This window comes from Dipodomys ordii, unplaced genomic scaffold, assembly GCF_000151885.1.
Source record: "Dipodomys ordii isolate 6190 unplaced genomic scaffold, Dord_2.0 Scaffold1, whole genome shotgun sequence".
NCBI classification, from domain to species: domain Eukaryota; kingdom Metazoa; phylum Chordata; class Mammalia; order Rodentia; family Heteromyidae; genus Dipodomys; species Dipodomys ordii.
Window position 1 is genome coordinate 49,603,294 of NW_012267217.1, and position 16,476 is coordinate 49,619,769.

Genomic DNA, 16,476 nt, shown 5'->3' on the forward strand with positions numbered 1-16,476 from the left:
TTCTTATCAATTATCAAGAACTTTTATTCATTAATTTCCTAAATCCAAACTCATCAGGATTCTGTACTAAAACTAGATTTTTTTTTAATTTGAGTATGTTAGATTGTACGTAGTAAGAGGTTTATCAAGACATTTTCATACACAAATATAATGTACAGATATAATGTTAACCACATTTATTACTTTTTCATATCCTCCCTCCTACTTCTATTTCCCTTCTACTGCTTTCATGACTTCAGTTGTTTAGGATTTTTTCCCCTTTACTTTACTTCCCCCTAGTTTCAACAAATGAGGAAAACATAATATTTGTTTTTGTGGAACTGGATTATTTTACCTACTGTGATGATCTCCAGTTCCATGCATTCTTCCACCACACAATATAATTTCGTTCTTCTTTGCAAAACTCCATTGTGTAGACATACCATATGATGAGCACATAGGCTGATGCCATAATTTGGCTATTGTGATGAGTACCATGAGAAATATGAGTATATAGGTATCTCTACAGAAATCTGACTTTGATTCTTTGAAGTAGTACAACTGGATCATATGGCAGTACTAGTTTTAAGTTTGTGAGGAACCTCCATACTGATTTCCATGGTGGCTACACTAATTTACATTTCTACCTGAGAGTTTCTCTTTTCCACCCACACTCACATCCCCATTAATCTTTGTCGTTTTCCTGATGACAGTTGTTTTGACTTAGGGAAGATGAATTCTCAGTGTTATTTGAATTTGCGTATCTATTACTGGTAACATGTTGAACTTTTTTTTTATGTATATATTGGCCATTTGTATTTGTTCATTTGAAAAGCATCTGTTCCATTCACCTGTTCATTTATTCATTAGATTATTTTTGCTTTGGTTGTTTAATTTTGGAGTTTAATTTTTTGAACTCTTTAATATATTCTGGATATTAATTCCCTGTGGGATGAATGGCTAGCAAAAATTTTCGCTCCTTGTATAGGTTATCTCTTCACTTTGTTGATTATTTCCTTTACTGTGAAGAGGCTCTTTACATTTAATACAACCCCATCTGTCAATTCTTCAAAAGTAACAAGCTTCTAAATCTCTATTGGGACTCTGCTTTTTATCGAGCCTATTGCCTCTTAAAGCAGTTTTTTTAGTAGTACTTCATACATGCTAGACAAGCATTCTACCATTAAGCCACAACCTTATCTGGATATGTTTTTTCCAAGTAATGTCTTACATATCAAAAGAGGTTTTTTTTCTTAGAGACTACCCACTTTTCAGGCAATTGTCTCACTCATGATATGTGTTTCTATATGATGCAATAAAATGCCAATGTTATTCCATTCTTTTAAATGGTGTTTCCGTGACCTGTATTTATTATTTATTTCTTTTTGCAGTACTAGGATTTGAACTAGCTTGGCTGGTCCTCTACCATTTGAGCCACACCCACAAAATCGCAATATTTAGGGTGTTGATTTTCAGGGTTTGGTTTTTTTTTTTGCTTAGTTTTTTGGTGGTGGTGGTAGTGGGGGGGGGTAGTGTGTGTGTGTGTGTGTGTGCACATGTGCACGCACGCACGCGCGTGCCAATCCTGGGGCTTGAAGTCAGAGCCTTATGCTTGAGGCTGGCACTCTACCACTTGAGCCACAGCTCTACTTCTGGGTTTTTTTGCTGATTAAGTGTACATAAGAGTCTCATGGACTTTCCTGTTGGCTTTAAACTGTAATCCTCAAATATCAGCTTCTTGAGTAGCTGGGATTATAGACATGAGCCACCAGCATCTAGCGCAAATTTTAGGGTTTTTTGTTTGTTTGTTTGTAGGCATTGGGGTCTGAACTATGGGCCTAGGCACTGTTCCTCAGCTCTTCAGCTCAAAGCTAGCACTCTACCACTTGAGTCACAGAGCCACTTCTGGCTTTTTTTGCTTATGTGGTACTGCTGAGGAATCAAACCCAGGGCCTCATGCATGCAAGGCAAACGCTCTACCACTGAGCCACCTTCCCAGCCTGCAATTTTTCATTTTAAGTTCATGACTGCTACACGTTTTCCCATTGGCTGTTTGCATCCTCAAGTGCAGGTGGCTCACACTTGTAATCCTAGCTACTCAGAAAGCTGAGATCTAAGGATCATAATTTAAAGCCAACAGGAAATTCCGTGAGACTCTTCTCTCCAATAAACTACTGAGAAAAAGCCAGAAGTAGCATTATGGCTCAAGTGGTAGAGCACTAGCCTTGAGAAAAAGAAGCTCCTCAGAGACTGTGCCCAGGCCCTGAGTTCAAGCCCCAGCAGTAGCACCAAAAAAAAAAAAAAAGAAAGAAAAGAAAAAAGTCTGTTAAGGAACTATTTCAGTAACTTTAGAAAATAAAAGAAGAATCCTGGGATTAAAAGACGTTTGTCAAACATCCTCCTTCCCTCCCCTGCAGGGATTCTGGTCTATACTCCCCTCCTCCAGTGAGGGTGCGTTGAAATGAAGTGATATGCCCTGAGTGTCATGCTGGCTGGTTTCTTCTGAAGGCCAAGGACTGTGGCAGGACATGCCCTCCAGGAGGTCATGAAGGACACAGTGTGCTCTTGCAACACATTCCCTATCATGCCAAACACCATTGCCAAACACTGGCCTTGCAGCTCACTTTGTATAATAGAGATCCAGGAAGCTCAAATCCAGCTAGACAAATAAATGCTGATCAACAGGTGTTGCCCATAAGGACTATGGGAACCTTCTGTTGCTCTATCCTGAGCACCTATGGCTGCAGCAGGAAGTGTTCAGCCTCTGGAGGCAGAAGGCTAGACTGAGGTCATATCCAGGGTCACTGACTAGACTGCATGATACAGTCTAGCCTGAGCTTTGTTTCCGTCTTTTTATTTCTTCTTAAGATGGGAATTACCATCTCATACTATCTACAGTGGAACTTCCTGGGTGAAAACCACTGACAGGGCTGTGACTACTAATCTCAAGCAGAAAGTCTGAAAGAGGTACAGGAATGTTCTCTGTGGGAGCCCTTTCCTTAGTAGTCATCATTGCCAGATTTTGAACCATTATACCATGTGAGATAATTTTTTTGTGTGCCAGTCATTGGGCATGAACTCAAGGCACGGATACTGTGTCTGAGCTCTTTTGCTCAAGACTAGTACTCTATTACTCTATTACATACAGCTTCATTGCTGGCCTTTTGGTAGTTAACTGGAGATAAGAGTCTCACAGAATTTCCTGCCCAGGCTGTCTTCAAATCACGATCCACAATCCTCAGATTTCAGTCTCCTGAATAGCTAGGATTACAAATGTGAGCCATCAGCACACAGCAATGATTATATATAATATGTATTATATATATTACATATATACATATCTCTGGCTGCCTAGGTATTGAATGGGATAAACACTAGTTCAGCAGAGTGTTAGGAAATGGAAGAACACTTTCTTTTCTTTCTTTCTTTTTTTTGTTGTTGGTTGTGGGGCTTGAACTCTGGGTCCAGGCACTGTCCCTTAGCTCTTCAGCTCAAGGCCAGTGCTCTGTCACTTGAGCCACAGTGCCACTTCCTGGAAGAACACTTTCTAGCTTTATAGTTCAGTAGGCTAACTATAGTTGATAGAGTTTTATAACTCATAACTTTATAACTATAGATGACAAAACTAATGGAATATTTCAATATATAGTAGAAAGGATTTTTAATGTCTTCCACAAAGAAATGATACATACTTGAGATGATAGATTTACCCTAATCTGATCATTATACACTGTCTCTATGAACTGAAATGTCATGTTGTGGCCTGTACATATGTAATAACAGTGTCAAGAAAGAACAAAAAATTTTGAAATCCTAGCTTAAGAATTTCTCTCCTAAAAAAAAGATGATACCATAAAAAGTTTATTTATTTATTTAAAAAAGAATTTCTCTGCTTCCTGTCTTCAAAGCTGATTTTACATGGAGCAGAATATGCAACTCCATATCTTTATTTAAAGATTAAATAAACTGGGCAATGGCAACTCATATCTGTAATTAACTACTCAGGTGACTGAGATCTGAGAATCATGGGTCAAACCAGCCCAGGCAATGTGTCCATTAGACTCTTACCACCAATAAACCAGCAAAAAGCCAGAAATGGAGCTGTAAGACAAGTGATAGCGCTTCTGCCTTGAGTAAAAAAAGCCAAGTTAGGGTGCAAGGCCCTGAGTTCAAGTCCCAAGGAGGAATACTAAATAAATAAATAATCACTCCATTTATGTATAAAGTATATTATGTTGGATTATCATGAGGTTATTTATAAAGGGGAAGGAAGTATGAGATGATTAAACTTTGGGAGTATGACAGTTTTATAAATACTGAATAGTGAAATCCCTCTTATTTAAATCTTTTCTTAAATATTATTGAATGAAGTCATCCTGATGACTAGATTTGTATTGTATTTATATAGTAAATACATAATTTACATATATGTCTCTATTACCCTCCATAATGTGGTCTGCTTTTTAAAAAACAATTTTCAGTCTTTATTATATTTATCTTCCTCCTCAGCTACAACAGGATAAGAGGCTTTTATTCATTTAATTCCTAAAATTCTAGATGATTGCATAGCTCAGAGTAAAAGCTCTATACATATGGGATGTGAAGAAAAAGTGTGGTCAGCAACATCCTCTCTAAAAAGCTGACAATGAGGAAAGGTGTGAGGTTGGCACACACCTGAAACTTGAAGAAGGGGCAGAATGAGCTGTGGTTGCAGGGAATCAGAGATGGTCACTAGGAGAAGGGCTGGGAAGTATGGCCAGGTTATATCAGGTCTGCACGTCACTAGAAATACTTTGACTTTTGCTCAGAATGAAAGGGTCATTCTTTAAAGTTTGTTTTGTTTTGAACAAAAGTGTATCAGAACTGGATATACTTTGTAAGAAATCATTCTCTGGATGCTTTCTTCAAAATATACTGCACAAGGAAAGGAGGGAAATAGGAAATCCACCCTGGCCAAGTGGCCTATACCTGTTACCCCAGCTACTCAGGAGGAAGAGTCTGGAGGGTCTCAAGTTCTAGGCCAGCCCAGGCAAAGGGAGTTAGCAAGACTTTATCAGAAAGAAAGAGAGAGAGAGAGAGAGAGGAGAGAGAAAGAAAGAAAGAAAGAAAGAAAGAAAGAAAGAAAGAAAGAAAGAAAGAAAGAAAGAAAGAAAGAAAGAAAGAAAGAAAGAAAAGAAAGAAAGAAAGGAAGAAAGAAAGAAAGAAAGGAAGAGGAAATACAAACAAATCAGCTAAGGATGTGGCTCAAGTGTCAGAGCACTAGCCTAGAATGTAAGAGAGCTTAGCTTCAAAGGGGAGGGGGGACAGGAAAGGAGGAGGGGGACCCAACCAAGTTAAAAGATAACAATCCTGAGGAGAGACAATGACTTGACCAGGTTGGTTGATCACACAAAGTAGTTAGAGTATACATTCTGAAGACAGACTTCACAGGATCTGCTGACGCATTAGATATGACATATGAAAGAATATTTAGGAAATCTTTAAGGTACTGGATCTCAGTAAGTAAGGTTAGCCCTGGGAAGGTGAGGCAGGTTCCTCCCTCCTCTTGGCTAAGTCTGTGCCCAGTACTTGTGTCTCCTAGGTAACTGGCACACCTGCAGCTCACATCCTGGGCCGCCTCAGGATACACTTCCCATCACACCAGGGCAGGGTCCCAGGCCCTGAGGTCACATCTGCATCCAGTGTGGCCACACCTTCCCTCACCTGGCTGCACCTTCTCCTTTCCCTTTCCCTACTTGAACCCAGGTCAGACCTCAGCCTGCCCCTTTTGGCCATGCCCCTCCACCATGCATGGTGGGGACAGCAGTTTGGTAAATAAACTTCTTTTCCTGCCTGAATACTGCATGGTGTTCTCTTCATCAGCTGTCTAATGAAATCTACCTATTTAATATACCTTACACTCAGCAAGTGGTTACACAGAGATACTACTGACTAGATATAACAAACTATGGACATTCTTTTAAGAAGAAAATAAATGTTGGAGATCAGTACTATTCTGTCAAATTCCCCCAAACATGCACATGCGCACGCACGCACGCACACACACACACACACACACACACACACACACACACACACACACACACACACACACCTTCCATATTGCCTCTATTGAACAGCAAACCTGGGAAGAATAATAATTCCAGTAGAGTGTAGCCCAGCAAATGTGAGGCCCTGCGTTCAGTCCTCAGTACTGATAATTAATTAATTAATCTAACTCTAGGCCCTTGTAGCCATCTTGTGAATTTTGGCACAACATGTCCTCTACCTTTTTCTCGTTCTTTCTTTCCCTCGACAGAAAATGTATATGCACAACTGAGGAACCTAAGCAACTCCATTTCACTTAAGACCCCCATCTCAGTTCTGCAGCTTAACCCTTGACCCACTTCAGCCCCAATGCTAGGAATTAGGACAGCAAGCCTTGCACAAACAATTCTCAGAACCACAGATGGTGTTTTCTCAAGACAGTATGCCAAGGTATCTGAAATTCCAGAACGGCCCCTCTTGGGGTCTGGTGACCATTATCTAAACCAGACACCCTGCAGTTTAGCACCTATCCTCTTGAGACTCCCCTGTGGTACAAGCCAACCAGTTTAAAGTACGTCAGCCCCTTTGATCTAACCAACAACTTGTTTCTGGTCCTTTCCCGCTTTGTAGTGCGCCAATCATACTATAGAGTTGTTTTATGATTTCCCCGCAGTTTGTAGTCATTTGTTACAAGAAGTTATGATGTATGCAAAGCCCCTGCCTTCCCTAAAAAAGTCAATAAAAAGTGCTATAACCCTAGGCTCGGGGCCTCTCAGCATCATGGGCTGCTGCCATGGGGGGGGGGGGACCAAGCTCGAGCTTGCAATAAAGACTCCTTTGCTTTTACATTGGTGACGGTCTCTGGTGGTCTTTTGGGTAAGGATTTCCGAATTCAGCTTTACACAACAATAGGGAGTTAAAGCTAAAGTGACTCCTTGTAAATCCTTCTAGTAATTTATTACACAAATTGTATTTCTAGATCCAATCAAATATGACATTGGAACCAGGCACCGGTGGCTATGCCTATAACCCTAGCTACTTTGGAGACTGAGACATGAGAATTGAGGTTCAAAGACAATCAGGCAGACAAATCTCAGGCACTTTTATTTCCAATTCACCAGCAAAAAAGCTCAACTGGTAGAGTGTCAGCCTTGAATGAAAAGCTGAGGGAAAGCATGAGACCCTGAGTTCAAGCCCGGTCCTGGCAAAGATGACATTGGTTGTAATATACATATCATTATTTTATTCGGTGCTAACAAGGAAAGTATGGCCATTGGAAAGATGATTCATGCTTTCTTATCACTGTGTGAATTACTCTGACTTTTTTTTAATTCACATGCTCTTGTACATAGATGATAAGGGAAAGATAAGGGAGGTAAAAAATAAATTATTACTAAATTGTTCTCTTTTGCTAAGCTATGATTTACATCACTCAAGGCTGTGGCGCCCTCAATTAAAGTTAGAATATCATATCCCTAATTATTATTGTTTGTCAATACCCTCAGAAAAATTTAGGAAACTCGGGTTAGAAGAAGTAGAAATTAGACCAGAAGTTAAAGACACAAATGAGCGTAAGGTCTGTCCAGGAAGGCCCTGTGTAGGCCTTGTACAGATGCTTCCCCACTCCCGTTTAAGTCTTTGCCCAGTGCCAGTGTTACCTAGGTAAATGTACACCTGGAGGCAGCCACCTCCTCCTTCTCTGAGGTCACATCCTGGACTGCCCCGGTCTTACCTCCCATCCACTGTGGGAGGGTCCCAGGCTCTGGGGTCACATCAGCAACTGGGATGGCCATACCTTCCCCCCACTTGGCCACCCCTTCCCTAGATAAAAACTGACAGCAGTTTAGCCCTTCAGCCACAAGTCTCCAATTTGTGCAACGTCAGGCAGTTCAGGAAATAAAATTTCTCTTTCTGCCTGAATACTATGATTACCACATGGTATTCTCTATATCGGTTAAATATAATCTAAGAATAAGAACTAAGTTGCTCTGTCTAGCTACCAAGTTATATTTAAGCCTGACATTTTAGATTAACAAAACTAGTTGAACAAGATTTAGTCATTGTTTGCTTACAAATTATGCATTGTAAATCCTGTATAATTTGTAAATAAACAATAAGACTGGGGGCTATACACTGCTTTAGATTCAGATTTTGGACATTTGATTTCACATCTATTTTAGCTGTGTAAAAATAATATTACTTCCAAATCTTCGAGCTTAAAACAATGAAGATTTATTGTCTCGCCATGTCAGTGGGTCTGAGGTCCAGGAATGGGTGATTCTGGCTCGGGACATCTCATGAGGTTGTAGCTGAACCATCAGTGGAAACTGTGCTCCCCTAAAAGACTGACTGAGGTTGAACATTGAACATTTCCTTCCATGTTCACTCCTATAGCTGTGGTTGGCTGGAAGCCAGTTCACCCACTTGGTGCTCTCTGCAGGGCTGCTCCCGGCATGCTAGCCTGTTTCTCCTGAGCTAGTAATCCAAGAGAGGAAAAGTGAGTGGGAATCCAAGATGGAGGCTGCCTCATTCCTCTGTGGCCCATCCTGATGCCCCCTGAAATTCAAATCCACAGACTTGCAATGTGGGCCCCATTAGGGACCATTTGGGAAACTGACTCTCAAAACCCAGTTTTACAAATTTCATGCTTTCCTAAACCCTGATTTCCTGTGTACCATCAAGAGAACAGACTATGTAGCATTTGTAGTGTTGACTATTGTGTCCTTCTGAAGAAACTCAGGAGAAAGGATTATCCTCCATGCTGTCAGCAGCCATTTTGCATTTAATGTTGGCCACTGTCTTCAACTTGACAAGCATCATTAGATAGTAAGGGTGGGGGCGGAGTGAAGAATAAAAACTATTTCCTTAGTTTAATGTTTTGGAGACAATCTAATGCAAGACATACAGTAGGTGGTCTATAAAAGTTTCTGTGTTTGTGTCAATATCAAGATTGCATTTAGGACCTTATGCTTTTTCTTAAAGCCGTTATCCAACATGAGTGACAGCTCCATTTTGTCTTTTGATGATTAATTGGAGATGAGAATCTCAGGGATTTTTTTCTGCCCAGACTGGCTTCAAATCTTAATCCTCAGATCTCAGCCTCCTGAGTAGTTAGGATGACAGGTGTGAGCCACCAACACCCAACTTCTCTATTAAATACTTTTAAAATAAATAAAGCTTTTAACTGTCCTAATCCAATTCCTTCATTTCAATACTAACCCATAGTTTCTCCGCCCTTCAAAAACACTAGTTATGGGAGGGAATGAGAGGGAAAGAGGGAACAACTTACACTAAGCAAAAGGAAAGAAATGTACATATCACCAGATGTGGAAGAAATAGTTGTATTGTCAAAACTCACAGAATTCATGAACCTTACAGAACATGATAATGACAATTTGCCTTATGAAGGTTAAAATGTGTTTGTGACTTAACTGAGTATCACTATCCCACAATACTGTGAAATTTATGTAATCACTTAATTTCAATAAAAATATTTTAAAAATATACTAGTTATTTCCTACTTGCTAAAAACTCTGATCTCCATTGATAGATAGAAATCTACTCAAGACAAGAGAGACGTGGTCCTTTCTGAGCAGGCCATATAAGGCTGGAGGTCACTTCCACCTCCACAGTATTATTGAGAAATGGTCCAAGGTCCACCTCCACCAAAATAGCTTCTCTCTAACACCAACCACCATTTGTATTGGAATGATCTGGTAAACCTGCCTTGAAAATTCCAACAGATGCCAGCCTGCAGGCACTGAGACGCAGGATGAATTCATTTCAACATGGGACATGGAAAGGAGAAATAAGGAAACATGAAGTCAAAGATAAAAGAAAATAGGCTCAGTGTCCATTGTATACATTCCCACAAATGAACAGGGACATTTGAATTGCTTGTGTATACTATTTCCTTTGATTTATGATACATTTATTTTTTACATTGCAATTTTCTGACATAGAGGAAACTTAAAATTAGTGTTTTATTATACCTCTTCTCAAAAACAGTAATGATAAAATATTTTTCTTTATTTTTCTCATTCTTCTTCTTTTTGTTTTAGAATACTTTGAGTATACTAGCAAGTGCTTGACTACCTGAGTGCTAAGGCCCTTTGATGTTATTTTTGTTTTTGAGGTAGAGTTCACTAATTTTGCTCAGGCTGGCCTCAAAGTTGGATTTTCCTCTCCCACCTGCTAGGTAACTAAGATTACATAGGTGCATGCCATGCTCTGCTAAAAACACTTTTGCTCAACAATATAAACCCTGGTGAAAACCTAATGCCAGTAGCTCACATCTGTAATCCCAGCTACTCAGGAGGCAGAGATCTGAGGATCCTGTTTCAAAACCAGCTGGAGCAGGAAAGTCCATGAGATTCTCATCTCCAGTTAATCACCAGAAAACCAGAAGTGACACTGTGGCTCAGAGATAGTGCCCAGACCTTGAGTTCAAGCTCCAGAACCAAAAAGAAAGGAAGGAAGGAAGGAAGGAAGGAAGGAAGGAAGGAAGGAAGGAAGGAAGGAAGGAAGGAAGGAAGGAAGGATGAAAGAAAGAAAGAAAGAAAAAGAAATACAAACAAAAAAAGACCAGGTATAAAATCAACTTTAATGCTGAGGTGTATCTCAAGAGATAGCATACTTAGTGTATTCAAAGCCCTGGCTTTAAGGCCCTAGTTTCAGTCCCTAGTACCACAAGAATGGAAGATAGATAGATAGATAGATAGATAGATAGATAGATAGATAGATAGATAGATAGATAGATAGATAGATAGATAGATGATAGAGGCAGGTAAGCAAACAACATGTTAGAGTTGAATATTCCTGTGCTTCTTTCTTTCTTTCTTTTTTTTGGGTCCGTTCGTGGGGCCTGAACTCTGGGCCTGGGCGCTGTCCCTCAGCTCTTCAGCTCAAGGCTAGCTCTCTACCACTTGAGCCACAGCGCCACTTCGGCTTTTTTCTTTTTGCTTATGTGGTGCTGAGGAATCAAACCCAGGGCCTCAGGCATGCAAGGCAAGCGCTCTACCACTGAGCCACCTTCCCAGCCCCTGTGCTCATTTCTTTATAGGCTGAGTGCTAACTCTAGAAGAGTACTTGCTATTATAACTCTCTATTACCTAAGCACAGACTTCAGAGTCAGGAAAGACAGTTTCAACCCTACTGCATTCTAGAACTATGACCTTGAGCTTTACCAGACCTTTACTTTCTGCTTTCAAGGGTAAGAATAAAATGTCCCTCTTTGAGTTATAATGAAAATGAATGATAAATGCGCTTCACTAACAGGAAAGCATTGTGCACATTGTGCAAAATGTAGTTGTTTATCCTTGACTTTGAAGTTCGAAGTTGCAGTTCATGTCCCAAGGGACAACCTTTGCTGCACCCTAGTGGTGTTCTGCTCTTCTAAGCACATGCTTCCAAGAAATAAACCATGTTTTCATTACCTTTTGAGAAGGTGCTTCTCTACTGCTATTTTTAATGTTTCTGTAGAATAAGTGAATAGATTCATTGTATGAAGAATACATACAACTCAGGCCTTGTGACACACACCTATAATCCCAGCACTGGAGGCAGGAGGATTGCAAATTTCAAGCTAGCTTTGGCTACACAAAACCTTGTCTCAAAAAAATCAAAATCAGCCAGGCTCCAGTAGCTCATACCTGTAATCCTAGCTTGTCAGGAGGCTGAGATCTGAGGATCATGGCTTGAAGCCAGCCTAGGCAGGAAAATCCCTGAGACTCTTATCGCCAATGAACCACCGGAAAACTGGAAGTGGCACAGTCACTCCACTTCTGAGAAAGAGCTCAGGGACCGTGTCCAGACCCTGAGTTCCAGCCTCATGACCACCAACAACAACAACAACAAAATCAAAATTAGCCTCATGTAGTGGTTCACACCTGTAATATCCACTACTCAAGAGGTGGAGACTCAGAGGATCATGGTTCAAGGCTAACTGGAGCAAAAGATTAATGAAACCCTATTTCAACCAATCATCTCACCACAGACACATATGGCAGTGCAGACCTGTGAGGCCAGGATTATGGTAAAAAAAAAAAAAAACGAGACCCTACTGGAATACTAACTAAAAGCAAATAAAGGTTGAGAGATATCGTTCAATTGGTGGACTGTTTGTCTAGCAAGCGTGAGACTCTGAGTTCACATGCTAGTATCGTTGACACAAAACAAAAACCATAAGTGGTGGCACATTCCTGTAACTCCAACTGCTCAGGAGGCAGGGATAGGATGATCTCTTGTTCAAGGCCAGCCTGGGATAAGTTGTGAGAGCCCAAAAATCCAAGCTGTGAGACCCTGAAAGGATTTGGAGCTTGGAATGCCTTCTCCCAATATACTTTTGGAATGCTGAGAGTTGTCCTGGAAAGATTAATCAGTTCTGGCTGATTGATCTACTCTGGCTCCTGTGTGGGAGCCTAAGAGTAGACTTAAGTTTATGCAAATCGTAGGCTGTTTACTGTTTAGTTCTCTTTCTCAAAATAAGGTCACCTGCTGCTTGTATACAAGGTGTTGTCACATGTTGAAGTTTGTACCTTACTTCCTTGCACAAGACCAATAAGAACCTTGGTTAATGGAACCTTGGGATCTCTTGCCAGCAGAAGGCTTCAGGTCCCCTGGTACCCCAAACCTCAGTTCCACAGTCTGGTCTCCATTATTGTGTTGCTCCCAGTCGTGGCAGTTTAAGGAGCATGCAACGGTTTGCAACAATAAGTTAGCAAGACCCTATCTAAAAGGCAAAATAAAACCAGAGGGCTCAAGGCATAACTCAAGTGGGAGAGTGTGACCCTAGCAAGTGTGAGGCATGAGTTCAGCCTGAAAGAAAAGAGCTACATACAAATAAGTAGGAAAACATTTATATATTCTTCTGTGAGATTATCTTCTACCATGTGAGCCATACTTCCAGCTTTTGTCACTCTTGAGAAGCCTAAATGTCCCTAGATGACCTGCTCTCATCCACCCCCATCTTTTCTTCACATCTTTGCAAGCATGAAATTTTGATGAGACAGTCAGCCTATAAGGGAATTTGTGCTATAAGCACCCAGCCAAGTCACACTTGGCTAAACGATGGTAGACAAGGGCAGGTTTGGAAGAACTGATGAATTTAGACAAGAAACATATGATAGGAAACAAAAACACATTCAGGCTGAATGCTGGAGGCTCATGCCTGTAATCCTAGCTACTCAGGATGCTGCGATCTGAAGATTTCAATTTGAAGCCAGCCCAAGCAGGAAAGTCCATAGACTTATCTCCATTTAACCACCAACAAGCTGGAAGTGGAGCTGTGGTCCAAGTGGTAGAGTGCTAGCCTTGGGCAAAAATGCTCAGGGACAGTGCATAGGCCCGAAATTCAAGCCCCATGAGAGGCACACATAAACACACACACGCGCACACACATATGTAATTTCTTCAGTATAGTAATATTACTTAAGGTCATCAAGTTTTCTTTAGGTAGGATATGAAGTGAAAAGAGAAAAATTAAAGTATAATTATTATAATACTTTTTTATTGTCCTGGGGATCAAGTTTCAGGTCTTCCTATCCCTCGTGTGTGTGTGTGCATGTGTGTGTGTGTGTGTGTGTGTGTGTGTGTGTGTAGAAGCAACATACTTGGTAGTGTTATTAAACCCTTGATAGATGATGAATCCTGTCTTTGTAAAAATTTCTCCTAAGTACTTGTTTGCTTGTGACAGGTATTCTTAAGGAAATACTCTGAAGATCAGAAAGATACCTAACTAGCTACATCAAGAAAATCAGGCAGGAGGCTGAGATCTGATTATCTCAGTTGGATGCCAGCCCAGGCAGACAAATCTAAGAGATTCTAATTTCCAGTTAACCAGTGAAATGCCAGAAATGAAGGTATGGCTCAAGGGTAGAATGCCAGCCTTGAGTGAAAAAGCTAAGCCAGAGTATGAAGCATTAAATTCAAGCCCTAGTCCCACACATGCATAAAGTCAACCACGAAGAACACTATGCTTCTCTGTTACCTTTATTAGTCATGAGTCTTCTTATCAGTTGCTTGTCCTGCATACAACACAGTGCAGACTGCAGAACAAATAGTGTGCTATTGCATGTAAAGTCACAAAGATCCCCAAAGATGACGTGACTTGACTGGGATCACAATGCCAGTAAAAATCTCATTTACTCTTCTTGCCACTAACACATGAAGGACCTGTCCAGACTGCATCCTAAAACTGTGGAAGAATGATTCAGAATTAATCAAAGTAAATGACTTGAAGTAAAAGAAATTGTGTCCAGTTCTAACCATGGGACTTTATAAAATCAGTTCAGTGCTTTGTTTTCTGTTTGTATTGATATCCCCTAGTTACACTAAAATATGTGTCTTTTTCATCGATCTCATCCTGAGTTTCTTCAGTACTGTGACTAGGTGATAGTTATCTCTCTTCATCACCCAGCATTTCTGCTACTTGGGGGTTCAATAAATATGTACCAAAAAGAATCTGCATGGAGAGAAAATGTCTATTGTTCAGGCACTGTTGATTTCTTCTCATCAAAGCATCCCAGAAAAAAAAATCAATTCATCTTATTTCTCTAATTTTTATTTCCTTTTAAAACCTAAGGATAGGGAAATGTCCTTTACTACTGCTATGAACTTTGTCTCTCTAACATACAAGTTGGCAAATAAAAAACAAAATAAAAAAGTTAACAAGCACATCCTAAAGATAATGCAAAGATTATTATTTCTCTCTTAAAAATGTGAGAAGTGTTCAAAGCAAGGATGTATTTAGAGGTCAAAAATAGACTTGATTCTACACAATAGATATGGATTTGGGGAAGTAAAAAGTGACTGGAATAGAGTTACTTCAAGTCAATAGGAATTTATTTGAGGGAATAAGGAAATGACTGAACGTATTTGAAAGGGAAAGGAAAAACAGGAATAAGGAAGTGGATGCATGGCTTAGGTGGTAGAACGCTAGCTATGAGTGAAAAAAGCCAAGGTAGAGTATGAAGTCTGAGTTCAATCCCCAGAATTGATGAGAGAGAGAAGGAAGGAAGGAAGGAAGGTAGGCAAGTCAGCATAGTGTGAGAGCCTAGACTAAGAATAAAATGGTTGCAGGCACTATATTGTAATATTATCCTAATAAAGAGCATAAAAACTAGGCCTGTGTAGACAGCAATATGTATTTGTGTGGGGCTTGAACTCAGGGCCTGGGCACTATCCCTGAGCTTTTGTGCTCAAGGCTAGTGCTTTCCCCCATGAGCCACAGCTCTACTTTCAGCTTTCTAGTGGTTAACTGGGGATAAGTCTCCCAGATTTTCCTTCTCTGGCTGATTTTGCACCTTGATCCTTAGATCTCAGCCTCCTTTACTAGCTAAAATTACGGGCTTGAGCCACCTGCTCTCAACAGAATGTGTAGTTTTGCTGACATGGTTTTTAACAAGCTATAAAATACCTTCTCCCATTAATTGTTAGCATTTCTTTCATCTGCGCCTGAGAGGCCAAATCAAATTTAGGAGTTTGAGAAAAACACTACCTTGATTCAAATTTCAGGCATTTTATAATATTGGAATGAAAAAACAAACAACCCTCAGCTGTCAAAGGGTAAACCCAGCCGTGGTACTCACTAGACACTATGTTGAAAATGAACTATATAGCTTGTAGGTGGGAAGGGGAAGCGAAACACTGCAGGAGAGCGAAGGGGTGACACTGTCCAAAAAGAAATGTCCTCATTGCTTTACTTCCGAAGCTATAGCCGCCCTGTCCGTCACCTTTATAATAACAATTCTTAAACGCACACAGAACCCCAGCTTTCCGCTTCCTTGCCTCGTTGGTTCTGATCTGTGGATTTTCAGAAGCCAGCCAACGTTTAGGCCTCGGTTTTACTTTCCGGAACGCTGGACGGGGAAGCCTGGCAGAGGCTGCCCGATGTCCCCTCTAGCTTTGCCCCTCTAAGATCGTGGGTTTCTTTCACTTGTTTCCAGCCTGGGTATAACGGTGACACTTTTGTCACCATCCCAACCAGGGGTTAGGCTGCTAGGGCAGCAGCCATTGCAATGGAGGTCTCAGCGCGGCCGCCCCTGGAAGAGCCAGGACCTGACGCCCGGTCGCGTGGACCAGAATCCCCGCAGCGAGTCCCAGCTCCCGGGGCGGCCGCGCTCCCTTGGGGCCAGGCCCCGCCCCCTCGGCGCCAGGTCCCGCCCCCTCGGGGGCCAGGCCCCGCCTTCCCCTCCGCCGGCCGCGTCAAGTTCCCTAATGGGGCGGGGCGGGGCCGGGGCGCCGAGAGGCGGGGTTAAGGGAGGGGAGGTCACATGACGGGTCGGCCCCGCCCATCTGCTTCCTCAACCTCCGGGCCCGGGCCTCCCGCCTCCCTCCACACGTGGCGTCGCCGCTCCCACCGCGCTGATCGCTCCCCCGTGCTGCCGCCATGGCTCCCGGCCAGCTCGGTGAGACCCCCATCTCCCCCACCGTGGGTCGGCGCCTTGTCCGCGGCCCCTGGGCCCCGCGAGG

At 41.6% G+C, this 16,476-nt stretch overlaps 1 protein-coding gene across 1 annotated transcript in view; it reads left to right on the top strand.

The window, feature by feature from the left end:
* Positions 1 to 16,322: 16,322 nt before the first annotated feature.
* Atic (5-aminoimidazole-4-carboxamide ribonucleotide formyltransferase/IMP cyclohydrolase) overlaps positions 16,323 to 16,476 on the top strand; it is a 21,810-nt gene continuing 21,656 nt past the window's right edge. The window contains exon 1 of the mRNA XM_013011687.1: positions 16,323 to 16,412. Within this exon, the coding sequence (XP_012867141.1) occupies positions 16,394 to 16,412 (19 nt within the window). The 5' untranslated portion in view covers positions 16,323 to 16,393. The remainder of the gene's footprint in view (positions 16,413 to 16,476) is intronic.